Consider the following 27925-nt stretch of genomic DNA (forward strand, 5'->3'; position numbering starts at 1 on the left):
ATAAATAGTATCTATGTTTATAACAAAAAAAGAAAATTTTTTGATGAAAAATTGTTATATTACTTGTAAATATCCAATTTTGTCAAATTTTTAACATCAGATGCTCATTACTGCATCAACAGTATTTATAGAAATTCTTTCAACTTATTTATTAAATCCAGCAATAACAACTTATTAAGAACTTTATATTGTATCTCTTTTTATCTCCATTCTCTTTTGATAACGTTTTTCAATTTTTTTCTTTATTAAAATCCTTAATGATATAAGGTTCCTTATAAGTTGTTCTAAACGTTAATTCAAAAATTATAGTTGTGCTCAATCCTTAATTCTTATAATTATTTTATGGAATATTATATTCAATAATGCTTATTGGGTTACTTGGTAAAGTTTGTTGCCGCAAGGTGGTTTCTATATTAGTATGTAAACTGTTATCCATGTTTTCAAAATCATCATCAGCATCACTGTCAATTATTAACTCGTAATCACCTAAAAATAAATTATCAATACTTGTGTTGATTAATTTTTAGTTTATAAACATATTAAGATTCATACTCATATCTGAGTCACTAGAAGTAACTTGTTTAGTATTATCAATTAAGTTATTATCTGGCAATTTTCTTATATCTTCTGGAACTTCATTTTCAGAAATAAATTCTTTTTCAAAACTACTACTACCTTTATCATCATTGTCATCTTTACCAAAATTATCCTAACAAACGAAATAACATTTAGATTATAATAAAACGTTCTTCAAAATATTAGAAAAGTTATATTTAGTATTTACTATATGTATAAATATAAAAATAAAAAAAATTTGAATAATATGTGTAAATTATATTATATATAAGTAGATATTATTATAGTAGTCATGATTGCTTACATCCATTACCTTCATATTAAGTGCCTTAAGAATTCTGAATGCTTTACCAGAAGCATCAATGTCTTCTATCTTTTGAGCAGTGGATATCATTTTAAATTGTTTAGATTGATTTTTCTCTTAAGTAGTGGATATCATTTTAGATTGTTTAGGTTGAGTTATACTAGTTATAGTATTCACTTTAGGTTCATCGATAACATATGAATCGACAGATTTACAACTTCCATCGTCTTTCTGCTTATTTTGTTGCTACAATTATAAAATGGGATTAATAAAAATTAATTACATTTAAAATATTCAAATAATTTTGATTTTACAGCAATAAAATTGGTGTTTGTCAATGATTCGTGTGGTTCACTAAATTCAGTATATTTAAGTAATATCTCATCCATGTCTGTACTAGTGAACTGGTACAGCATATTGTTGTTATTGTTGAAAATAATGATTGCTATTTCACAATCACATAATAGACTTAACTCATAAGCTTTCTTCATGATACCAAATTTGCGTTTGTTAAACGTAACCTAAAAAAAGTTAATAATTAATATTAAGAAATTGGAAATTATAATAATACTACATACACAGCGCTCATTTTTGTTCGCGATTCTGGTTATATCAATTTTCCTGCGTCCCATGATATTGTTTTAGTTTGACTTCAGGATTCGGACAATGGAGCGAATAAGCTTAACCTAAAACATGTAAATCGATAAGAGTCACACTGTAAGATTTTTCATGCAAAATGTATACATACCTCGTACGTAGATATACTTTCCCAAACAGAATTTGTATACAAACATGCACACCGGCGGCTTTTAAACAGCACGAATATAATGGAGACAAAAAAGTCGGAAAACAATTAAAATTCAATCAAAAATCGAAAAATCTAGATAGTAATAACAACAACGTGTTGATAACCGCTTGAAACGGAGTGTTAAACACGAAATGGGATTTAGTGCAACGTTTCCCAACTGGTGTTCCGCGGAACCTAAGGGTTCCGTGAGCCGGCGCCATGGTTCCGTTAGAAATTTGAGAAAATATAAAAATTATTTTTAGTTTTCTTATCCTATGATAAAATATCTTATATAATATATGTTATAAACTTATAAAGCCGGGTTTACACGCAACAATAAATGCTAGCAGTTTATCGTAACGATCGAATTGTTTCGATTTATCGTTGCGTATAAATAGGACCTACTATAAGTATTCATTTATCTTATCTATGGTCATTAGCGAGTAGTCGGTCAATGGGTCTCATCACTACAAAATATTTATTTGTAGTTGTCAGTCTTCATTCTGCTTTGACGAAGTGAGAAACCGTTTTTTTTTTTCTAACAGTGAATTTTAGTGTTCAATTATTACTATCACGAATAACTCTTTAATTTTCTGGTAAGTTGTACTCTTAAATAAAATAAGCTAAAATAATTATTTTAGGCAGCATTTTGTAATAATAATATTATTCGTGATTATAATGTTATAATAATAATTTAAAAAAAAAAATGCTGCCTGGGATAAGTTATTTAAATTAACACTGAGTGCTGACGCCGACGCGTCGTCGACAAATCATAACAGTTTTATGCGGCGGGCGTCGATATTATTACATTATTATTTTTAGACTATGTGATTTAAAATGTAGAATTTCTTTTCGGAAATCTTTTCAGTAGTGGTACCTGTTCCTTCATATTTTTTACTGAAATGGACAAATGGCTCAAAACGGGGCGATTATTATCAGTAGAGAAGACCAGTCTAACATCTACAAGTAAAAGCAGTACTTCGTCTGTTCCATCGGAAAACTCGACTTCCCACTGTGAAGCAGCTCCACCCCAAAAACTAACTGTCAAAAATGAAGCATCTCCAAGTAAGGAATACACACAAATTAATTTTTCAAAAGGTAAAAAAAGACGTTATGATGAAGAATATTTATCGTTTGGATTTATTGCCATTGGAGTAGACACGTTTCCCGATGTGAGGTGCGTAGTTTGTGAAAAAGTTCTCGGCAACAGTTCTTTGGCTCCTGCGAAGCTTAAGCGACATTTGGAATCTAATCATCCAAATCTGAAAGGGAAAGATCTGGAATTTTTTAAAATGAAGAAAGACTTTTTAATTGAAAGTGCGAGTTATCTCACTAAGTATGTAAAAGACGAAAATGAGAAAAACACAAAGGCTTCATTTATATTGGGTTATAATATTGCACGTGCCGGAAAACCTCACACCATTGCCGAAAGTTTGATTAAACCTAGTATGATAGAAGTGGTCTCTTTTATTCTCGGAGAAGATGCGGGAAAAAAAGTTGCAGCAGTGCAGTGCTCAAACAATACGATTTCTGATCGAATTCATAACATTTCTGACCACATTGAAAATTAATTTGTCTTCAGATTAATTAACTGTAACCAATTTTCTTTACAAATGGATGAAAGCACCGATGTTTCTGGGTTGTCCATACTACTTGTTTTTGCCAGATTTACTCATGAGAAAACCATTCAAGACGGTTTGCTTATTTGTGAAAATTTGAAAACGCATACCACAGGAGAGGAAATTTTTGAAGTTTTAAATAAGTACTTAGTGAAAAAAAATATATCATGGCAAAAATTTGTGGACGTATGCACGGATGGTGCTGCTGCAATGGTTGGGAAGATAAAAGGTATAATAACCAGAATTAAAGAGGTAGCTCCAAAATGTAGTAACAGCCATGTAGTTACATCGCCATGCGTTAGCAACCAAGAAACTTTCGCCAGATCTTAGATCAGCACTAGACGTAGCTGTTCAGTGTGTGAATTTTATAAATTCACGCCCCTTAAAAACAAGGCTGTTCAAGAAGCTCTGTGAGGAAATGGGAAGTGACCATCAGAACCTTCTTTTACATACAGAAATCAGGGGGTTGTCCAGAGGCAAAGTTTTAACAAGACTTTTTTAATTGCGAGATGAAGTTAACATTTTTCTGAAGGAGCATACGAAAACAAATCTTTTTGAGTGGTTTCATGATGAGAATTGGCTCATAAAGTTAGCTTACCTCTCTGATATTTTCAACAAGTTAAACGAAACAAACTTGGGCTTACAAGGAAAAGAAAATTCGATCTTTCAAGCCAATGACAAGATTAAAGCTCTTATTGGCAAGTTGGATTTTTGGGTCGAAATGATTTTTCATGTTTCTCCAACTTGAATAAATTCTTTTATGAAAATGAGATCTCAGTGACACCGATAAATGCAGAAGAAATAAAAGACCATTTAATCAATTTAAAATCCGGATTACTTCCCTACTTTCCAAGAATAAACGAAGATTCTGATAATTTGTGGGTACAAAATCCATTTTCAATTCAGAAAAAGCCAAAAGAACTATCATCGATTGAATACGAATGTTTGCTTGAAGTAAAATCTTCATCTGAATTGAAAATCAAGTTCAAGTCACTTAAAATTGAGGAATTCTGGATCGCCATGGAAAGTGATTACGAACAATTGTCCATAAAGGCTATCACCGTTTTATTGCCATTTGCAACTTCCTACTTGTGTGAAACTGGCTTTTCAGCGTATACAAAGACCAAGAATAAGTTTCGAAATCAACTGAACGCGGCTCCGGACCTACAACTTTCAGGAATAACTCCAGATTTAAAAACAATTATGAAGAAAACTATGGAAAGATTTCAATCTTCTCATTAAATCTATTTTAGAGTAATAAGAGACAAATATTAAATTTTAAGCTTTGATATGATCATTTATATTTTATAATACTGTAATAGTTATAAACAAAATAAAATGTTAAAACCGTCTTAACTATGTTTTCTTTTTATTTTATTAATGACTTTTAGGCCGGAAGTGTCCAAAAACCCACTCATTTCAGTGTACAAAACATATGTCTGCACTACTATTATAGAAAAAATATGGGGGTTCCTCAAAATGTTCAAGCTCCTGCAAGGGTTCCGCATGTAAAAGAAGTTGGGAAACGCTGATTCTAGTGTACTATTTACAAACTATGTCAATATTTATCTTCCTTCGGATTTTGAATTTTTAAATTATACAATATCATGAATTCAAATAATCTACATAGATCTTATAAATTCATGATAATTATCACGAATTAAGAAATGTATAAAGATAACTAAGAGATTATCATACGGCTAAATATTCCTTTAAAGGTCTATGATAATAAATAATAATATAATATTATATTGTATATACATCTTCAATCGCTACGAACTAGGGAATCTCATGATTCCAAATTTAGTTATTTTGAGGGGAATTGCTTAAAACCTGCTTGAATTATGCCTTTTTTAAACAAGTGCTGTGTGGAAAATTTCAAGGGAATATCTAAAAGTAGATTTAGTGTTCCAAAACTTTCCCATAAAAAATGGGAAAAAGCTTTAGGATAAGTTATAAATAAAAGGTCTAGAGTTTGTGGTAACCACTTCAAGCCACAAAACATTATAAATACTTGGGTATCAGGCGGAGGAAGTAGCAAGTACACCGTAAGTATAGATATAAAATATTTAACTTTTATAATAAATATTAAAATATAAGTAAGATCTTTACAATCTTTATTACCTAATTAAAAAAAAAAACCTAAATTGTATAATTTTTAAATTGTGTACAAGATATGTTTAAAAAAAACTTCATTTGAGGTCTGAAGCTGTGCTTCTATTAAGCAACTTCACAAATGAAAACATTATAAGTGAAATGGAAAAATCATATTGTGAAGATATATCCATTGCTTCTAATAACTCATATACTCAAGATATCATATGGGAGTATGGTTAAAAATTAGTGTTAACCTTAATTAATATAATTTTATTTTTATTTTTTATTAATAGATTAGCAGTTCTACAAGTCAAAATGAAACCAGTGAAATGGAAAAATCAAACTCATTTTATTATAATATTTCAAAAGTAACAGTTAAAAGCTTTACTCAGGATTCTTCTTATGTTAGTACAGCACAATAATTTTACAAGCAAAAATAATATCAATGTACTATTATGCAAGGCTGGGCAAGTTAACGATTTTTTTTAACTCGTTAAGTTATGTTATTTTAAAAAGAATCAAGTTTTTCATCATGAAATCAAGTTAACACGTTAATCTAAAAAAAAAAAGTAACTTATTAAGTTAAAAGTTAATTTGAAAAAAATGTAACGAGTTAATTAACTTAACGTTTTAACTTAATTTTAACTTTTAACTCGTTAATGCCCAGCCTTGCTATTATAAATTATGATTTTGGAATTATGCAGGAACTTATATTTGATGTCCTCACAAAAGAAAAACATAATATACAACTGCCACATAATTGGTGTTAAGAACTTTCCAAGAATGAGTTTGATGAAAAATTAACTATTTCATTTTTTAAACTAGGACATTTTAATACTAACTACCAACATACGATAGAAAAACAGTTGATAATTATTGAAGGTATGTAATGATTAATATGTTGATTTTTAGTACTTTTAAGTTTTTCTTTTTTGCATTAAAGCTAGTAATCATTATTTAAATATAAAATGTTATATATCTCTAATTAATTATACATTCATTTGTATAGATTCGCATCTCATAGTTCAAGTTCATAATGAAAAAGTGTCTCTTGATTTACAACAACTTTATTTCCTTCAACATTAAATACCAAAATATCCATTGAAAACATTCAAGAAATTATTAATACCTTTGATTCAGTAAATATTTGTTATAGAGCAGTTCTAGCAAGTAAATATCCACATATTAAAGTTTCATTTGAAAGACTAGAAACAAATATGTAAAATCATAAAAATCAGACCTCTAATCATATATTTACATTTACAGATAAATTTGTCTGAGGATAAGTTCCTCATTTTTCAAGTAATATAAAATGCTGTGAAGATAATTTTTATTTTGTTACCTATATGTTTGTATTTTTTTTATTTCTTGTACAGGTTTGTTGTTATGTAAACATGAGTATATAATAAAAATTTGTTATTATAATTATTTAAATTAATTTAGTATTGAGTATACAAAAAATCAATGTTTATTATGGTATAGGTTATTATTATTAACTAACTATATGTTCCTGAAGAAAACAGTGTTAATTCATTTTTATTTATTTTTAAATTTCTTTTAAGTAACATTAGTATTTACTTTTTAGTAGCCTGTACGATGAATAAGTCTAAGACGTTCAAGTAAGTAAAGTTGTTTGTAGTTTTTATTTCAGTTAATTAATAATTTTAAAGTTTTGTAAAAGAACAGCTATTTATCTACATATATCATAAGGCATTATTATATAACAAGATGGCAAAACATGTTTTATGTAGTAATTGACATTTTTGGTCTAGAGTACAACATCAAACCTTCTATGGAAAATTATTCATTATTGTCTATTGAACATTGAATATTTGAATAACGCAACATCAAAATATTACCGTGTCTCCTTTTGTCCAGTAGGCAAACAACGATTTGGTCTTTTTTTTTTATCAAATTTGTTCTTCAAGATATGCTGGTTTGACAGTTTTGATCAAAACTTCAAAGTTTGAGTGAACATGATACTACCATTCTGGGCATTCAATTAAATGTTTTTGAAATTGTTTATGACGAATTCTGGTAATAAAATCAACAATGTACAAATGTCACAAATCAGTGAAACAAATAATTCTTAAAATTACATTTAAAAAAAGAATAATTCTGAATTTTTGGTTTTTAAACAGAAAATGTGTAATTGTGAAATTAATGGAAAAATAAGTAATATGATATAAATCATGCACTTGTTTTAATGCAAGGCAGTAAATTCATCGTAAGCTATTCAACTTGTCAAGTAGAAGGAACCACTTCAAAAGAAACATCAGGATCATGGGACATTCTAATGTTTCTTTATTGATAAAATTATTGAAAATCAAATCCAATTGAGATGTCCCTCAATCACAGTTGACTTTAATTCCTTGCATAGGTCTAAGTTGTCATCATTGAAATTTAACCCCTTAATAATTTCATTTTTAAATTTGGCGAATTTGGTTTTCAATAATTTTTCCATTTGTAGCAGGATAATATATTTTTTGTTTTCCTCTTCCTTCAACAAAAGCTCTTTAAAAAATGTATTAATTACTAATTTAAAATTAACCAGTCTAAGTCTATCCACACTATATTCACACTTCATCTCTCTCCTTGCCCCGAAGTATCTATATATGGCACTCAAATTTCTACTTATTCTACAGTCAAATATCTAGGACTTACACTAGATCGCAGACTTACCTGGGCCCCCCACCTTAAATCTAAAAGACATAATTTGAACACTCCATACACCAAGATCTCAGGATGAATTCCGTTAAAGATGTAGCAAAACTCTACTATAAGCGTTTCCACAGTTGGTTACCCAATCATCCAAACCCTCTTATAAAAAAACCTAGATGTCCCTTTGATTACCCCGGTAACCCCATCAGACGTCTCAAACGTAACTACTAAACTCCTACTAGTTCTCCTACTAAACTTTAAACAAAATAGGTAGTGTTATCATTGGGTTACTCTTATCTAATTTGCTTATTGTTCTCTGAATATATTGTAAATATCTTGTAAAAATAAAAAAATAAATATTAATTTTTAAGAATACCAATGAAATTTATTTTATTATAGATTACTAAGTTGTTTGTTTAATTGATAACATGACTTGGAGAATAGTATTTGAATAATAGTTGGGCACATGTTTGACAACAACATTTTGTAATATTATTCATTATTTGGGTTCAAACAAAAATTTTCGTTTTCAAGTCTTTTGAGTTATTGTGTGATAATAGGCGAAGAATTAAAATTTTTGAACTGTTTCCATTTAATTTAGTTTTTTACATTTGTACTATTATACTGAAATTTGAAGAATTAACTTGAGTGACTCTAATAGACAATATAATCCGTAATAATTAATAAAAATCAATTGATCAATAAAAGTGTCACATAAAATACCCCCTTTCAAACATCTAGTGTTTTTTTATATTATAACGGTGTTAATAGGTTTAAGGTATAAACAGACAATAGCTTAAAATGTATTAAAATCACTAGGTATTTTGTACAGTAAAATATAATTATATACATAACTGCTTTTAGAAACGGGGCAAAGATTAAGTTTATTCCTTAAGTTATCGGTAAACAAATATGTTGGCAAACGGATGTATTGGTGAAAGAATTTATTTATTATACAAACAACAGTCTTGTTACAGTCTAAATTTTCAAATATAATTACATCCAAGACAGTAGATATTATTTAAAATACTTGTTTAAAAATAATATACTGTAAAAGTATTTTAATACATTCACTTAAATATTTTACTATATTTTTATTTATACTGTCTGTTTATGACTGTTGTCTGTTTAGTTTTCAATAAAATAACTTGAAATTATTTAATACGCAATTGTGTTACAAACGAATAATATTGTATTTTTTTAACTTACTTTTTCATCGAGTAGAAAATAAAATAATATACACTCATTACTCGATGGCCTCCGTTTAATAATTTTGGTTTCGACGGAATCGTTATAATTTAAATAATAGTTTTTGTAATCAAAATATATATAAAAAAAACACAGCACCTGATTAATTAAAATCCGTAGAACCACTAGCACTTGTGGCGACATCGATTGTCACCACTTTACTATTATACCTATTTTACATTATATTCGTTCTCAACATTTGAATTATAGTCGTATTTATTTATATTTTTATCTGTATGCGACTATTGTGAATTTGATATGTGTTTATCGGCGGCGATCGCGAGTCGCAACGTAAAGCTCACAACCGCGACAGTCCGACCGAACTTTTAACCGCCGACCCGAACCCTGACGTTCCGCGCCATTTTACACGTGAGCAAGTGCCCACGACCACGCGCATCGACGATCGCAACTTCGAGATATAATGAACACCGACACGACATGTCCGGTACGCGCACGGTCCCGTTACATCTCGCGATTCCGCGACGAACGAGCACTTTTAGTCGAACCAGGTTTTGACACGCTCTCGTCACGTCCACGACGTTCCCGGTTTCGCGACCCGAACTCGACGGCTTTCGCGCAACCGCTCACGAATTATCGTACGAACTCGCGTGCGCCCCGACGCAATCACCGCACGCCCGAGCATCGAGCACCCGACGAAAAGGCAATAATTGTACGTCTAGTCACCCGCGCTATTTACTGTGTTAACTAACGACTTACATACATCGACAATAAACGATTTTCGACGCACACGCGGCCGACACAAAAATGCGTGTTCACATTATTTTACCTCCATGGCTGTCTATAGCCTCCAAAACCTTCCAGTCACGGAGTCAGATCGACGACGATATTTAGGCGGCAAGTGTATCGGTCCGGTTGATAACACTTGTGCGCCAAAAACTGTTTGATTTTGACTAGACCTTAACAAAATAAAATAGATCTATTTAGTCATGGACTAGATCACCAATACACGTATCGATTAGTACGGTTCAACTCGATGTCTAAAATCTGTACTAACTTATTTCCACCCTTTATCAATGTATCATGCACGCAGTGTTCAAAAATTACCGCGACATAGGTACCATAATAATAATTTTAAACAGATAATAGATAATTATTTTGAAAAATCTAAATTAATTTTTATACAAGTATATAACTCCAGAAAAGTATTATTTTTGTTGCTGCAATACTCGTAATATCCATTCACTAACAAAATATTGTGTCACCTATATACACCCGTTCGCCAAATTGACCGGATACCATCACAAATGGGTTTAAGAACGCTCCTGGTAGTATGTATATATATATATATATATATATATATATATATATGTACTTATTAGTCGGGTAGTGACTAGGTGCTGGGCATGGCTCAATAACCTTGATATAACACCCGCTCGACGACGAGTGTCGGGCTGGTCAATAACGCGATGAACGGATACAAGGATAATGGTAAAAAAGACTAAAGAAGTAATCACGGTGATAATAATATAATAGAATTGTATTTTTTGCTAAGCGGCTGGTATGACCTGTTCATCTATTTTCTATGGGTATGCCCTACGATTATAGGAAAAAGCTATTCGCCATTCGGCCACTCCGGGCGGCATATAAGCATTCCGTACATGAGCTCAGCACCTGTATTAAAATCATGCTCTACGATTGGTTTATTTTAAAATACCGCCAAATAGTCAATAATATTATTATCATACCTACTCTAATCATATTCTAATAGATTGACTTTATATATATATATATATAATACCTAACAATATAATCAATTTAAACTCATTTATTTATTTTTAAACATAAATATGCATCACAGATTTTTAATCTTACTAAGAGTTACCTATATATTATAAAGAGTAATAGTAGATATTAATTATGTAGGTTTTAATCCTAGAAATAGTATAAATATGCCATATGGTATACGAGTGTTTACCTATTACCACCAATAATATTTGCCATTTTTTATGTTTGTTTTACATTCATCTTAATTAAAATATATTAGAAACCAGTGAATTGATAAGTATAATTATTAATTAATTATTTCATACTCTATATATATTTTAAAATAAGTCCTAGTCACCTAATAATTAAATAATTATTTAAATTTTAACTTGGTTATATAAATTATTAAATTAACATTATTATTAGGCATAAGTGAACATGGAAGTAATGCAAATCTAATACTAATCAATAGTTTAAAAATCACAATACTGCATTATAAATTATAATAATTTTGTTTAAAACAACGCAGATCACCTTTTAATAATTGATAGAAGGAAAAATACACATATCTATTTAGGTATATGCCAGAGGTGTTCCCAATATTTTTTTTGAGAGTATACTAAGACTCTAGTCAAGGTGAAGATCCATGATTTAAACAAGGGAGGGTAGAATGATACAAATAGAACCTTTTTTTAAGTATTTAAAAATACTCATAAATCTTTTTAAAATAAAAGTAATAAACATGAATATTTAATAATATACAAATATTTTTACTGTGGTCTATAATTATAAAGGATGTGTTAAAAATATGAAAAAAAAAATCAAACTTTTAAAAAAAGCTTGAAATTACCTTTATAAGTCAATAAAATATGAAAATATACAAATACTAAAAAATTTAATTAAATAAATTGTTAAAAAATAATTTCTGCATCTTATTTTCGTCGTCTATTTCTTTTCTTTCTTTACCTCTAGGAGTGGAAACGGCAGAACGGTGATCTCTTAACCAAATTTTAATATAAGGTCTAGGATTAAAATCTGCAATTGAAGGGCCATTGATAGAGATGAACATCAAATCTGACACATTTTCAATGTTTAAGCTAGTCCTTAAATCAGTTATTGTCAAATTCATATCGGAAAACCCTCGTTCACAATCAGCTGTTGAAGTTGGGAGTATATTTAATGCTTTCATGAAACTAGAAAAAACATTTCTTGAACGGAAGTCAACTACACTTTCAAATTCAGAAAAACCTAATGTCCGTGATACTCTTTTAACTTCATCTTCTCCCTTTGCATCATTAATTGCTACTTTGAACACTTCATCAATTACCTATAAAATAAAAGACGATTTATTAAATATTCATTTATTCTGTTTAAATAATCAAAATATTGAAATAAATTATCAAAATAATAGTTTTTTTCTTTACCTGAATGTCTTCTAGCATTGTTTTATTTTTTGAGTCATCAAATAAGCGTTGACGCATTCTGTCTACTAAATTTTGCAAAAATTGTAACCTGTTAATCCCTCCTGATTTTGTCATTGTAATATTGACACCTTTGTTAATTCCTTTCTGAATAGCTTCTATAATTTCCTTTTCTTTTTCCCCAGGTTCAGCTTTCAGACTTTCTAAAATTCTAATCGTTCTATTTATCTCCGACTGGGCACGCATTAGAGTTGTTTTTCTGGACTGTAATATACAAGATAACATTGCAAGCTCAGAAAGAACATCGTAAAAAAGTCCAAGTTCCTCCAAAAAAGAAGAGGATTCTAATTTTTTTTTTATGCCATTTGATGTCACATCATGTGTTTTACTAACATGTAAATATATTCCCGGATAATTATTCCATATGGCTTTTATAGTTCGAAAACTGCTTGCAGACCAGCGTACATTCAAAACACGACCTATTTTTTTCATTTCAATGCCTACTTCAACACAAGATTTATCTAAACCCATTGAATTTTTAGGACTTTGATGATAGTAAGCGTAGAGTTTGTCCATTAGACTTTGGAAACGAGAGACTCCAGTACAATCTTTTATTACGTCATGTACTGAGAGTTCGAGGCGATGACATAAACAATGCCAGGTAAATAGATTCGGAATTTTTTCGCGTAGTTTAGTAGCAACTCCAGCTTTCTTACCCGTCATTACACTTGCTCCGTCACTGGCAAAAGCAATCCAGTTGTTTAATGCAAACGATGTTGATATCCCATTACATTCTAAACTTAACCAAATAGATTTTTCGATAGTTTCAGCATCTTGTCTATCTAAGTCAATCAGGTCTAAGAATGCTACAACCGGCGATTCTACGTCAAAATATGATGAAATATACAAAATTAGTGTACATTTGGTACTCAGCGTTGTTGATTCGTCAATCATTATGGTAAATTTCGAATTCGACTGTATAAGGCGTAAAATAAGTCGTTTGCGCATCTCCTTTGCAATGACGTTTACCATTCGAGTGGCAGTTATTCTGCTATGTAAGGAAGATCCCATGTCCAATCCATTGATTTGTTGTAATTGAACAAGTTCTTCAAACTGTTTAAAGGGACGGTGATTTTTTGCCAAGCAATATACAGTTCTAAAAAGTCGCGTATTGGAATCAATCTCTACTTCAGATATACGTTCGAACATTTTATCTAATACTTTGTCTGAGCTTTTTTTCAATATGTTTTCAGCTAACACATGAGCTTTGCTTTCTGAATGTTGTTTAATTTTATTTCTTAATGAAGCCAGTTGATTTGTACGATTACACCCAGCAGCTATGATTTCAAAGCCTACCCACTCAGAAGAAATTCGAACTTTGCTATCGATGTTAGATTTTTGAAAATTGATACTATTTTTAGCTTGAATGCAATTATTACATCCTAGTTTCCCATTTTTGCTACTTAACCATGAGTTTTTCTTTTGAAACTCTATTACCTGTTCTTTTGTCCATAATGCAGGCCAAATTTTGGAAGTATCCCATACATCTTGTATTTGATTATCGATTTGACTATCACTAACAAAATTATCTTCATTGGGCATCACTAGCTCGTGTGAACTAGTAGCACAAATGGCAGTATTAGTCGCATTTTTAGGTTTTTTTTCTCGGGGCATAAAAAAACTATCAAGTGTTCCGCTTTCACGTTTAAAATTCGAACTCATATTTTGATAAAAATTTAAATAACACTTTATACAGTAAAACAGATTAGGATAGTTAATTAAACTCAATTAAATAAATTAATAAAACTGCTCAAATAAAATGAATACGTTAGTAAATAATAATTAATAAAAGAATTAAGAACTTATTCACGGTAAACACAAACGGTAGATCACACAACGCACAATCGATTTATAAAAATAATAAAATGTTACAAGTCGGCGGTAACGGATGTACTGATTAAATTAATCGTGTTCAGAGTCAGACGCATTTCCATCATCTAACGCGATAGTTCGTTTCTTGTTTTCTGAGAATCTAATAATAGTTGTAAGATATAAGTGTCATATTTCCGTTATCAGCGTCATAAATAATAATTGACTTTCGTAGCATTTTCTGAGTAACCAAAACCAGTTTTTTTTTGTATATAATTTGAGAGTATACGCAGTATACCCATATTTCTGACAAAATATCTTGAGAGTATACGGCGTATATGTAGTATACCCTATGGGAACACCCCTGGGTATATCAAGTCTACTAACTACAAACAAATTATAATAATACACTTTTGTTTAATTTTTAGAAAAAAGCTAGGTATCAAGTATATTATTTTGTTAGGATACTACATTAAAATAAAGTAACCTACAATTTAATTGGATTCAAATGTTTATGCTTTATAAAATTAAATAGATAATTTATACTTAAACTTTGTGTAATACCTATATTAAAATAGTTAAGTAAAATATATAAAAATAGGTAGGTACCTATTATTATAAAGAGTAATAGTAGGTATAATATATAATATTATATATATATACATATTATTTAAATATTCTTACTTAAGATTTATTAAAACCAGTAAAATATGAAAGATAAATAAACAGTTATGATAACTACACATATTAATCCTAAGTAGTAAGTATAGAACTGTTATGGGTATGAACAAATAGAGCTGAAATATGGAGTAAATTTATAAAAATAAAAATAATAAAGGAAAACAAAATAGTGATTGTCAGGCAAAAATTAAAATGTTATATCTATAATATTTATAGGAAAGTACACTGTTTATTCAAGTAATATTGTAAAATAGATAGTTATTACTTTTTACAATTACTACCTATTGTTGACAATGTAATTAAACATTTAATCTAAAATCTAACTACTAATTGTTAATTGTAATTAATCAGTATAATACTATAATAGTATTAATGTTATCATGGTGCATACTGTGTATTGTTTTATAATATATTTAAATACAATAATTACAATATAAATATTATTATCATAGAACTTTTGAATCTCTTATCATTTTTAACTATTGAAAAAGTTCTATATTATAATTAAAAGTTGTATTATAATTCTAGATTTCTGTAAATTACAAATATGTTTGATTTGATAGAAATTAAACCAGGTACATTTCGTGGCAATTTAGTAAATGAATTTGATATAAATGAATATATTAAATCATTCAGTTTGAAAACAAATACTAGTTGGTGTGTAGTAAGTAGTAAAGTGTCAACTAGATTTGTTTGTCGGTAAGTAACTATTTATTAAATTATAGCAATGTGATAATGATAATGATGTCTACATTAATATTATATAATATTTTTATATGAACGTAGGAAAATATTTAAATGTCATCATAGTTCCTTTCATAAAAAAACACCAAAAGAAAATAATAAAGGAAAATCAAAAAATAGTGATTGCCAGGCAAAAATTGAAATTTTAATTAAACTTTCTACTAAGGATACAAAAAAAAAAGATGTGTATGTTAAGGTAAATATTATTACATATAAATATATAATGCATTGTTAATTTGTAACTTGTGTAATATTTTAAAATAGATACATAATATTTGGTACAATATAATATAATATAATATATATAATATATTATTATACCTAGTTAAATTTCATCCAAAATCCAAACTCATTTATCTTAGATTGTTAAAATACAACATTTTAGGATGGACTACCAGCGGTTATTTCAATTCAAAATGATCATAACCATACAGTTGTTTCTGGAGAGGCATTATCTTATTTAAGACCAACAAAAGATGTAAATATCAAATTTGAAGAGTACTTTAACAGTGGTCTTGGTTAGTTATTGTTTTTTAAAATTATTATTGGTACTATTAATAACTTTAGAATTGTATTTCATATAGTTAATTATTTTAATTTAGGATTTAGAATTTAATTATTACTTTAGGATTCTACCTATTAAAAAATAATAATACCTTGTTAATTACATTATTATTAGGCATAAGTGAATCCATTAGGATTCATGAAGAAAATATTGAACTGAAACATGGAATAAATTCAACTGAACTCGCAAATGCTCATATTAATCCTAAGTATAGAACTGTTAGATATTGGTATGATGAGTGGAAAAAATTAAATCTAGGTCCACATAGTGGAATCGGAGTTAATAAGGTATATTAATTTTCATAGCAATTTTTAGTAAAAGAAATATAATATAAAATTATTTATTTTGAATTGAAAAAAATTCAAACTCTCTTCATTTTATTTTAATATGTTAAATTTTAATTGTGTGATTGTTATTTTTAATTTAAAATTCTAATTCTAATGCAGAATGATTTTTCCTTAGATATTTTATGTTTGGTCATTGATTTTAATCAATTGTTTATAAGTCATAATACTGTGTGTCTGCATTATAATATGTTTAAAACAATAATGATCACATTATAACAATTGATAGAACTGATAGAAGGAGAAATACTTATATTCATTCAAGCAATATTTTTAATCTACTTTACTAAACTGTAAAATGTTATTAATCAAATCAAGTAATTTACTAATTACATCTAATAAAGGGTTGGTCACTATTTGATTAGTTTTTGTTAGTTTGTAAAGTACAGTTATACAAATTATTATAATAGGTTTTTATTTAAAAATAAAATTAACCCATGTCCCAAAATATCAATGGTATAAAAAGTGTTATGTTTAAAAAATATATATACACCTAATTTATATTAATTAATATAATTCAAATATACTTTAAATATAATTAGGTACCTAACTATTATTATGATGAGTAATAGTAGGTATGATATATAATCTTATTTTGGATTTTATTGTTCTTGATTTAGTTTAGGTTTATTAGCTCATTACTTTTGATATTTGTAAATTGTAATACTTATAATAATAACATAGGTATATATTATTAATTCCAAAATTGTTTGTATTATATAAATGAATAGATCAATCGCAAATTAAATATATTATTTCAGTTAAATTAAAGCATTATTAAGTTATCATATGATTTGGTTTACAGAAATTGGAGGAAAAAATGCATGAATATGAAAAAAATAATATTATAGTAAAATTTCAAGAGGATCCCTTTGCGATAACAATAATAACTCCCATTATGCAACGTGCACATAATTTAAATTTTGCTAAAGATATTGCATTTGTCGATAGCACAGCATCATGTGATTCACAAGGTCATTCGGTTACATTTATGCTTACTGCCTGTGGTATAGGTGCAGTACCTTTAGCAGTTATGATCACTAAAGGCCAATCTTTAGATGATTATATTGCCGTGTTTAAATTACTAAAAGAGGCAGTACCATTAGCGTTTTGTTCACAAGGATATCCATTACAATTTATAACAGACGATAGTGAGGCTGAAAGGCAGGCCCTTCAATACGTATGGCCAAATTCTAAGTCACTATTATGTAGATTTCATATATGTCAATCAGTTTGGCGTTGGTTATTTGAAAAAAAACACAATATTGATACTGAAGATAGAAAAATATTATATGGAAAATTTCAAGCCTGTTTACAGGCTCCAACCATAGAAGAAGCCAAAATGGCATTCAAAATTGTGACAGGAATTCTGAGTGGTAATGATACTAATAATATAGTCACTAAATATCCTCAGTGGATAAACTATATGAATAATTATTGGAAAAGAAAGGAACTTTGGTGTATTGCATTTAGAGATGAGTCAATGCATGGACATCATACAAATAATTTTAGTGAGGTAAATGTAAGAATTTTTAAAGATATTGTTCTTTCACGGAATAAAGCCTACAATGCAGTGGCTCTGGTTGACTTTATATGCACAAGCATGGAAGAGTACTACACTAGGCGTCTTAGAAATTTTGTCAATGGTCGGTATGATGCTACTAGATTACTATTTGAAGACCAACTGAGTCGATCAGCTAATATTACAAAAGATCATATTGAGTCAATTGGAGATAATTTATATAAAGTAATAAAAGAACATGGATTGTCAGATTTTTATGAAGTGAATACTACAGTTGGATATTGTTCATGTATTAAAGGAAAATATGGGTCATTCTGTAAGCATCAAGCAGCAGTTTTTAATTTTTATAAAGATAAAATGCCAAATTTACCTGCTATAAGTGCTGAATCTAGGTATTTATTAGCAAAGTTAGCATTTGGTGATGTGGTACAAGAAAAAGAATTTTATTTACCATTAGTACCTGATATTACACACAATTTTAGTGCAACTTCAGAGATTACATTTAATTGTTTGCCATCTACATCTAATACAATAGAATTCCCTGATGATACTAATAATTTCATAAACAATAATACTAACACCAGTTCAGAAATTATTCAAAATAAAGATTTAGCCAAGAAGTATAAAGAAAAGATTTGTAGCTTAATTTCTAATAATTTTTCAAAATATCAATCTACATCATTACCTATTCTTTCTAAATGTATTCAAAGGTTGGAAAATGTTAAAACTGCAACTGGTTGGGATAGTTTTTTGGCAACTGCTGGAAGTTCTATTTCTTTAAGACACAGAAGTCGTGCTTCAATTAGAGTTCAACCTACAACATTAAGTAGAAGAAAACCTGGTATCACTAGAGGAAGTCAAAGATTACCAGTTGGAAGACCAGTAAACAGTATAAAAAAGAAAAAGATAGTAAAAAGAAAAAGAAATCTTCAAGAGAATGTCAACTTAAATATACCTAACGCTAAATCACATGGGACTAATCATTAAAGATATAATTGGTTAAATTTTAATTAACAACTAGTAATTACCTAAGTTTATAGTTACACTTGTCAATAATATGTTTAAAATTCTTATTACTTATATTAAAAATTTTCATAACTGTTTATTTATCTTTCATTTACTGGTTTTACAGTATGCACCATGATAACATTAATACTATTATAGTATTATACTGATTAATTACAATTAACAATTAGTAGTTAGATTTTAGATTAAATGTTTAATTACATTGTCAACAATAGGTAGTAATTGTAAAAAGTAATAACTATCTATTTTACAATATTACTTGAATAAACAGTGTACTTTCCTATAAATATTATAGATATAACATTTTAATTTTTGCCTGACAATCACTATTTTGTTTTCCTTTATTATTTTTATTTTTATAAATTTACTCCATATTTCAGCTCTATTTGTTCATACCCATAACAGTTCTATACTTACTACTTAGGATTAATATGTGTAGTTATCATAACTGTTTATTTATCTTTCATATTTTACTGGTTTTAATAAATCTTAAGTAAGAATATTTAAATAATATGTATATATATATAATATTATATATTATACCTACTATTACTCTTTATAATAATAGGTACCTACCTATTTTTATATATTTTACTTAACTATTTTAATATAGGTATTACACAAAGTTTAAGTATAAATTATCTATTTAATTTTATAAAGCATAAACATTTGAATCCAATTAAATTGTAGGTTACTTTATTTTAATGTAGTATCCTAACAAAATAATATACTTGATACCTAGCTTTTTTCTAAAAATTAAACAAAAGTGTATTATTATAATTTGTTTGTAGTTAGTAGACTTGATATACCTAAATAGATATGTGTATTTTTCCTTCTATCAATTATTAAAAGGTGATCTGCGTTGTTTTAAACAAAATTATTATAATTTATAATGCAGTATTGTGATTTTTAAACTATTGATTAGTATTAGATTTGCATTACTTCCATGTTCACTTATGCCTAATAATAATGTTAATTTAATAATTTATATAACCAAGTTAAAATTTAAATAATTATTTAATTATTAGGTGACTAGGACCTATTTTAAAATATATATAGAGTATGAAATAATTAATTAATAATTATACTTATCAATTCACTGGTTTCTAATATATTTTAATTAAGATGAATGTAAAACAAACATAAAAAATGGCAAATATTATTGGTGGTAATAGGTAAACACTCGTATACCATATGGCATATTTATACTATTTCTAGGATTAAAACCTACATAATTAATATCTACTATTACTCTTTATAATATATAGGTAACTCTTAGTAAGATTAAAAATCTGTGATGCATATTTATGTTTAAAAATAAATAAATGAGTTTAAATTGATTATATTGTTAGGTATTATATATATATATATATAAAGTCAATCTATTAGAATATGATTAGAGTAGGTATGATAATAATATTATTGACTATTTGGCGGTATTTTAAAATAAACCAATCGTAGAGCATGATTTTAATACAGGTGCTGAGCTCATGTACGGAATGCTTATATGCCTCCGGGCGGCTCTTGGTGTAATGTCCGTAACGATTTAAAAATGTAAACCCGGTGATGTAGATGGAGCACGGGACCGCGTTAGTTTCGGCGGCAGTGGCGTAGGAGGGAGGAGATAGGTAGATAATTTTCTAACTAATTCCGGCGCGTCAAACTTGGCGAGCGAACGGCAAAGACAGACTAAATCAGTGGTTTTCAAACTTTTATTATACACGGCACACCATTCATTTCAAAAAATTTTCACGACACACTGATCTTTTTTTTAGATGAACAAAATTGTTTTGAATTAATTATAATTACGAATACATTTAATTAGAAAAATGTGATTCATAGAATAACAAATATTTATTTATTATAATTATATTGTATTACTAATTAGTTATTCAATTTATTTACAAAAAAAAATGTCGTTTATACATAGGTTATTTAATGAGAAATGTGTGCCTGATGGGCGTTACAAATATTTTTAATTCTTGGACGAATAGTTGACAGACATACCCGCATTTTCTTATATCACAATTTAATCCAATCAGTAATTTATAGAAAAACTACGGCACACTTAGTGGATACTCTCGGCACACCAGTGTGCTGCGGCACCCAGTTTGAAAACCACTGGACTAACTGCTAAAATAAAAATAAATAATATGCTATAATTAATCGGTCTCTGTTCACTGTTGACTGTTGTCGTCGTGGTCGACGATTTGATACATTGAATATACATTGATAGTATAGAATTTTTTTAGGCTATCAGGTCACGACACCACTGTTATTTAAGTCTTATAATCGGATTGCCTGGGATAGAAGCAGATGATAGATTGGAGATTAGAGGATTCTTATGGTGTGCTAGGCGGCTATTGAAACGTTTGTAGTAGGTTTTGGCTAGTTCAGAGACAAATGGAATTTTGAGATCAGAGTGGAGGGTGTGGTTAAAGACATAGAATGGTGCTTTTAGAACTGTACGTAGGGTTTTTGATTGAAATCATTAAATGTGGTTGATGTTGGAAGTTTTGGCAGCACCCCACAGTTGGATCCCATAAGGCCAAATGGGCCTGAGAAGGAGTTTGTAGAGTAGGAGCTTATTGGAGAGTTTCACGTGTTTATATGTTAGAAGTGGTCGAAAGAGTAGGAAGCGGGCATTAAGTGCAAAGGTTTTGCCAATAATGTGGGGTTTCCAGATGAGACGGCGGTCAATAAGGATACCGAGGTATTGTATACACTGGGCAGGAGGAAGCGGTTGATTATTAAGATTAACTGTTGGGCATATTTCGTGGCGAAGTGCAAAGGTACCGTGGATGGATTTAGTTTCATTCATTTTTACACCCCATGTTTTGCACCACGATTCAAGGAAGTTGGGATGATCTTGTATGCAAGAGGAGGCTGAGACAGGATCTGGGCTGGTTATTAATATGTCTTTGTCATCAGCAAAGTCACCGACTAAAGTAAGGAGTGAGGTAGGCTGGTCTGAGATGTAAAGGTTGAAGAGCAGAGGGGAAATTACTACGCCTTGTAATACGCCTGCTTTTATTTCAGTAGGAGAAGAAAACGAAGAACCCACACGCACGGAAAAGAACCTATCTTCAAGGTATGATTTGGGGATCAAATAATAATGGCTAGGAAGGAGATGTTTTAATTTATAGAGTAGAACTTATTGCCAGACTCTATCAAAAGCTTGAGAGACGTCAAGGAAAGTACCAGTGCAGTATAATTTTTCCTTCAGGGCAAATGCAATTTTGTCAACCAGGCGATGAACCTAATGGATCGTTAAGAGGTTGTTGCGGAAACCAAATTGAGAGTTAGGTAGTATTTCGGCTTCCTTGACTAGTGACAATATACGACGTTTGAGAAGGAGTTTTTTAAATAGTTTGGAGAAAGTTGAAAGGAGACTTATAGGTCTATTATATGAGGAAGGATAATTGGGTGGTTTTTTTGTTTTTAGTATGAGTATTACGATAGAGAATTTCTATAATATATGAAAGTATGATAAACGAAGCATAACATTATACATTTGGGTTAGGAAGATGATGGTTTACCTGGGAAGGTGCTTGACCACATCCAATAAGATTAGGTCAAAGCTAGGAGATTTTTTAGGTGAGATTTTCTTTAGATTAAATTCAACTTATCTAGGATGAAAAGCTCTTGAAGGAGGATACATAGGAAGAGGAGAGATTAGATAGCTTTCAAGTTTTTAGATTTTGGTTGGTGAGATAATATTATGGTGTGGTTGAAAAGTGTTAGATAGGTGGTTTGCAAATATTTCAGCTTGAGATTGTTCGGTTAATGTCCAGCTGCCATTAGCATTACGTAGAGTAACGGAAGGATTGTGGATGCGTAGTAATTTCCTAGTGGCTTTCCATCGGGAGCCATCTATGCCAGTGAGAGAATAAGTATAGTTTGCGTAAGACTCGGACTTAAGGTTTGCTAGCAGACGTTTCAACTTTTGGGTAAGTGCGTTGTTATGAGATTTGTCTATAGAGTATCGAGATCTTTGCCAAATAACACGAGCTCGGCGTTTTTGCGAGATGAGAGTTTGTATGTAAGCGGGGTGATGAGGGGGAGGCTTAACGTGTGGAGGTACACTTTTGGCTGAGTCCGACACCAAAGTTTGAATATTAGTTGTGAGTAGGTTTACTGCGTCGTCGATATCAGAGGGAGTTTTTAGCGGAGTTATAGGCAACTTTTCTGATAGAATTTTATTGAATTTGTTCCAGTCAGTTTGAAACTATGATAGAGCTGAGAAGTTTTTTTTAGCTGGTGGTTGACAGTCAAGTGAAAGCATGACTGGTGAATGGTCTGAGCAAGGGTCAATGAGATTAATTGCTTGAGTGTGAAGATTTCTAAGAATCTTAGTGACAAAAATAGCCAATATGTCTAGCATTTTGCGACGGGAGTTGGGCGAGGAATTTGGAGGTGCAATGACAGTAGAGTTTGTGATTTATAGTGATTGTAAGAGAGAATTTCCTCTGGGGTTTGCAGCACGACAGACCCATTGTTGATGTTTTGCATTGAGATCACCACTTATGATGAAGTTGTTGTTGAGGGTGGAGAAGAATTCGGTAAGTCTGGTCGGACTGATTTTGTGTTTGGGTGGACAATAAACAGCTGCGAATGTGATAGGGATATATATATTATTAAGTAACAGAGATATTGCGCAGGACTGGATGTCATCAGATATATAGTTTTGAAGTGGTGTGTATTGAAGTGAAGATTTTATATATATTGCTGCTCCTGCATGTGCAGTGTTGTCAGGGTGGTTTGCGCAATAGGAATCATAACCAGGGAGATTAACGTATGAGTTGGTGGTGAAGTGGATTTCAGATAAAAGAACAATGTCAATTCTCTTTTCCTGAAGAGTGAGAAGGAGTTCATTTTTATGATTTTTTTAGTCCGTTAGCGTTCCAAAGTAGGGTGAGGAGAGAGTTAGAAGTATAAGAATTAGGCATTAAGTTTAGTATCAAGGAGCTTGGAAATGACAAAAGTGAAGAGAGTGATTAGAATATTGATAACTGATTTGAATTTATCTAGAAACTTAGAGATAACATCTTTATCGGTTATGGGGGAGTGATTGTCGTGAGATTGGTTGTGAGTGGTGCTGTTACCTGTTACATTGGCGTAGGATTTTTTGTGTGTGTTTGATTGTAGATTGGAAGATGGTGAGCTGGTTGACGGTGTAGGACGTTGAAGAGGCTGCTTTTTTGAGATTTCTGGCTAGGGTTGGATGAAGGAAAAGGCTGACGGCGGTGGTTTTGGAGCTCCTTATGGACAGTGCAGCTTTTGTAGTTGGCTGGGTGATTGCCATAGCACAGCTCGCAAGTGGTAGGAGTGTCAGGCTTTTTTTGAATGCTATAGTGGGGTGATCCTCGCCGCATTTAACACAGCGAGCGGGAGCAGTAAGGTCTTGTGTGCCCGTAGGATTGACAGTTAAGGCATTGCGGAATATCGCGGCGTTTGTGTGGTATCTCAATTTTGACTAATGTGTGTCTCAGAGACTTGATATTGAAAATGTCTTTGTTGGAGGGGTAATCAGGAAATATAAATATAAATTTCAGCCTATCCTCAGAATAGATACACAAACAACTGTAAAAGATATTGGTGGAATTGTAGAAATTAAATGTTCAGTTTTTAATGCTAGCGAATGTCCTGTTGCATGGTCTAAATTTGAAAAATAAGATCCTACTAAAACTGAAGTTTTATTAATTGATATTAAACTTATTGTTGGTGATTCAAGATTTTCGTTAAGAGTCCATTGGAATCGAAAGCAGTAGTCGAACATTTTAGGAATGTAGTTACATACATTTTGTTTAAGTCCGAGATCTATTGAAATGATTTTTTTTTTAACGAATTTGAAAATTATTTAATTTCCAGATTACAATATACATAATATGGATGTAGCTTTCTATCGGTGTGTAGTGATGTGCAATGATGTGTGATGTTTGCGAGAGAAGTTACCTTCGAGACTAGAATGCTATATAGACAGAATTTCCTATAAACCAAGTGTTTCTGGTGGGTGGTGCCAATTTAATGGAATTATATCTAAGGGAGGACATTTTAAAAGGTATCAACTTAGAAGAATAAGCAATAAAAAATTGTTTTTTTAATTTAATATAAAGTATTTATACAAATAAATACAAATTTATTTTTTCAGAAAAAATGTCTTATACGTTTCTAAAGTGAATAGTGTTGGTGAAGGTGTCCAGTATATTGTTGTCTACCGTGTAGAATTTGCCTTTAGTCATAACATCTTTGAAAATAATTATATTTACTCAAAGTGAACCTTTTAAGCAAGAGTCTTGCTGCAAGACATAAATGTCCAATGCCTTATAGAAGCTTATATACGAAAATTGATTGGCTATAAATGGTGTTTTATTGATCGACGATAACAACAAAAGGTATACTAAACCGTTTGGCTACTTGAAAACGTTGTTTATTACGTCATTATAATGTATGCAAATATTTAATAAAAATGGAGATATTTTTGTCAGATATAATTTTATATATATTATATATATATATATATATATATGGATTAGGGTTCGACAAAAAACCAATTAAAAGCTACTTAAATACACACAGACACAGTAGTGTAATTTAGGAAAAATAAAAGCAATTCATTAAAAATAATTAGATATAATAGATATAGTTTGAAACATTTTTATTACTATTTATCATTGATAGTTTATAAATGTTATCGAAATGTTTTATGTTGACACCTTAATATATTATAATTATAAATTATTATATTTACAATGCGACCGGCCGTAGTATCATATATTCACGTAAAGTCGACTATGTTTTCATGTCAATGACCTCCGACCGCTCTTTCGAAATATGGGTCGTTGTGTGTTAGGGGAAGAATTGATTTAATCCCCGAACTGTACTAATCAATATACCGACCACACCGCGTCGGCGTCGTCGGCGTGGTGATTCGCTCACAATTTCTCGTTTGTCGCCACACCTACTATATCGTATACGCGCACTACGCCCGTACGGTATCGTTGTATACCGGAACGACAACAGAAAGCCGAATTGCAGCGTCGTGTCGTCGCCTCGTGATTTATTGAAAAGTAGAAACGCCACAAACAGTAAGTCACATTTTGAATGCCATTGTGTGTAATTTGTATAATTTTGAATATAATATAAATTATAAAAATTATTAGGTTTGAATTAAACATTGTAAATGCATACTTGTTGAATAATGCTTTTGATATTTCATAAATTATAAACGTCACTTAAATTAAATGCTAAAATAACTTTTTCTAGGTACGATGGGTCTTTGTTTTGTTTGCGATGAAGAATTGAAAGGTGATGATTATGTACGGTTATCTACGACCCGTACACCATATGGTAAAACATTATTTCCAGAAAAGATTGCCGAGGTTCTTGGAGAAGAAATTGTGGTTATTGTTAACAACGATGATCACGCGTGCGAAAAATGTGCAACACAATTGAACCAAATTGACAAGTTGGAAATAGATCTGAAACTTGTTAAAAATGCCATTTTATCACATATAAGAAAGAAGCATGGAATATTAGTAGCTGATGAGGATGTTGAGGTATTTATTGTACTTACTAAAATTAATCCATCCGCAGTGTTATGAAATACATTATTTTTATTTTTAACTTAGGCTGTCAAAATGGAGATGTGTGACGAACCAGCAAAAGTATCAAATCCTTTGAAACCAAGTGAACCTCACAAAATCCTTATTAATCAGGTTAAAAAACCAATTAAATTTTTAAATATACGACATAAACCACAACAAACACCTACGCCGCAACAAGTACTAAGGCCACAACGAGTACCGAGGCCGCAACGAGTATCAAGGCCGAAACGAGTATCGATACCGCAACGAGCACCTATGCCGCAACGAGCGCCTATGCCGCAACGAGCATCTATGCCGCAACGAGCACCTATGCCGCAACTAATACCGATGCCGCAACGAATACCCAGGCCACAACCACCAGAGAAGCAGTTACGAGTAATGATGCCACAGCAAGTATCGAGGCGGATGCATGAACAGAACCTACAACTACCAAAACAGAAACAAATTCAAAAACAACAAGATGGCGCTAACAGATTGGAAATACGCAACTCGGATACACGGGTTCAGTATGTTCATTAAATCTAACACTTTATTACATTATTTTGAAGCTATTAAGATATTTTCATTTATTTTTAGAAATCACATACCTACTCATTCAAATAAAATAGAAACTGGAAAACCTATTATTAATCAAGATGCTGATAAAATATTAACTCCGGTAAGAATAAGAAATAATGTGTTTTTTCTATACATTTAATATACAATTGATGAATATCATTGTGGTATTTTTATTTCGTTTGATTTTATCACAGTTTTCTGTAAACACTAATAAGTTGCGCCTAGAATATAATTAATGTGTTTTTTACTGAATAGACCAAATATTAGTAAATCGGCTACAATTTAATATTTTACTTTTATTTCATTTAATCTATTATTGATAAAATAATTATCATATTTTAAATTTAATGTTAACTCGCCAAAATTACTCTCTCGGAAACATGTGATTTATGCAACTTGTATTTTTCTATTATAAGCATATTAAAAGTACATTAAGTTTAAAAAACAAGTTTAATAGTTTTATTAATATAGACTATAGAGGGCCAATAACAATATGTCAATATGTGGGAATAACATATTTTTGGAGTCTCTGCATAGGTACCTACCTATAATTATAAATTATAATATACTC

At 30.2% G+C, this 27925-nt stretch overlaps 6 protein-coding genes across 6 annotated transcripts; 2 read left to right on the forward strand and 4 right to left on the reverse strand.

Moving 5' to 3' along the window:
- Window positions 1-340: 340 nt before the first annotated feature.
- On the reverse strand, window positions 341-970 carry LOC132924881 (uncharacterized). Its single transcript, XM_060989320.1, has 3 exons — window positions 890-970; window positions 553-709; window positions 341-486 (listed from the first exon to the last, which is right to left on the reverse strand). Exons 1-3 carry the CDS (start codon window positions 968-970, stop codon window positions 341-343), a joined length of 384 nt encoding a protein of 127 aa, XP_060845303.1.
- LOC132926453 (MEF2 transcription factor homolog) lies at window positions 901-1984 on the reverse strand. The gene is made up of 3 exons (XM_060990810.1): window positions 1459-1984; window positions 1195-1401; window positions 901-1126 (listed from the first exon to the last, which is right to left on the reverse strand). Exons 1-3 carry the CDS (start codon window positions 1510-1512, stop codon window positions 998-1000), a joined length of 390 nt encoding a protein of 129 aa, XP_060846793.1. The 5' UTR covers window positions 1513-1984; the 3' UTR covers window positions 901-997.
- A 585-nt stretch (window positions 1985-2569) lies between these two features.
- LOC132924882 (zinc finger BED domain-containing protein 5-like) lies at window positions 2570-3238 on the forward strand. The gene has a single exon (XM_060989321.1). The coding sequence runs from the start codon at window positions 2570-2572 to the stop codon at window positions 3236-3238; it is 669 nt and encodes a 222-aa protein (XP_060845304.1).
- An 8686-nt stretch (window positions 3239-11924) lies between these two features.
- On the reverse strand, window positions 11925-12819 carry LOC132923769 (E3 SUMO-protein ligase KIAA1586-like; the record flags this gene model as incomplete). The annotated part of the gene is made up of 2 exons (XM_060987727.1): window positions 12442-12819; window positions 11925-12344 (listed from the first exon to the last, which is right to left on the reverse strand). Coding segments are annotated over exons 1-2 (702 nt in total), but the record flags the coding sequence as incomplete, so codon positions are not given.
- Window positions 12820-12853: 34 nt separating this feature from the next.
- On the reverse strand, window positions 12854-14160 carry LOC132924883 (E3 SUMO-protein ligase KIAA1586-like). Its single transcript, XM_060989322.1, has 2 exons — window positions 12943-14160; window positions 12854-12883 (listed from the first exon to the last, which is right to left on the reverse strand). Exons 1-2 carry the CDS (start codon window positions 14158-14160, stop codon window positions 12854-12856), a joined length of 1248 nt encoding a protein of 415 aa, XP_060845305.1.
- Window positions 14161-15535: 1375 nt separating this feature from the next.
- LOC132924884 (uncharacterized) lies at window positions 15536-19150 on the forward strand. Its single transcript, XM_060989323.1, has 5 exons — window positions 15536-15687; window positions 15775-15928; window positions 16118-16250; window positions 16412-16584; window positions 17447-19150. The coding sequence occupies exons 1-5, from the start codon at window positions 15536-15538 to the stop codon at window positions 19148-19150; spliced, it is 2316 nt and encodes a 771-aa protein (XP_060845306.1).
- The last annotated feature ends 8775 nt before the right edge of the window (window positions 19151-27925 follow it).

Source organism: Rhopalosiphum padi, chromosome 3, assembly GCF_020882245.1.
Source record: "Rhopalosiphum padi isolate XX-2018 chromosome 3, ASM2088224v1, whole genome shotgun sequence".
Taxonomy (NCBI): Eukaryota; Metazoa; Arthropoda; class Insecta; order Hemiptera; family Aphididae; genus Rhopalosiphum; species Rhopalosiphum padi.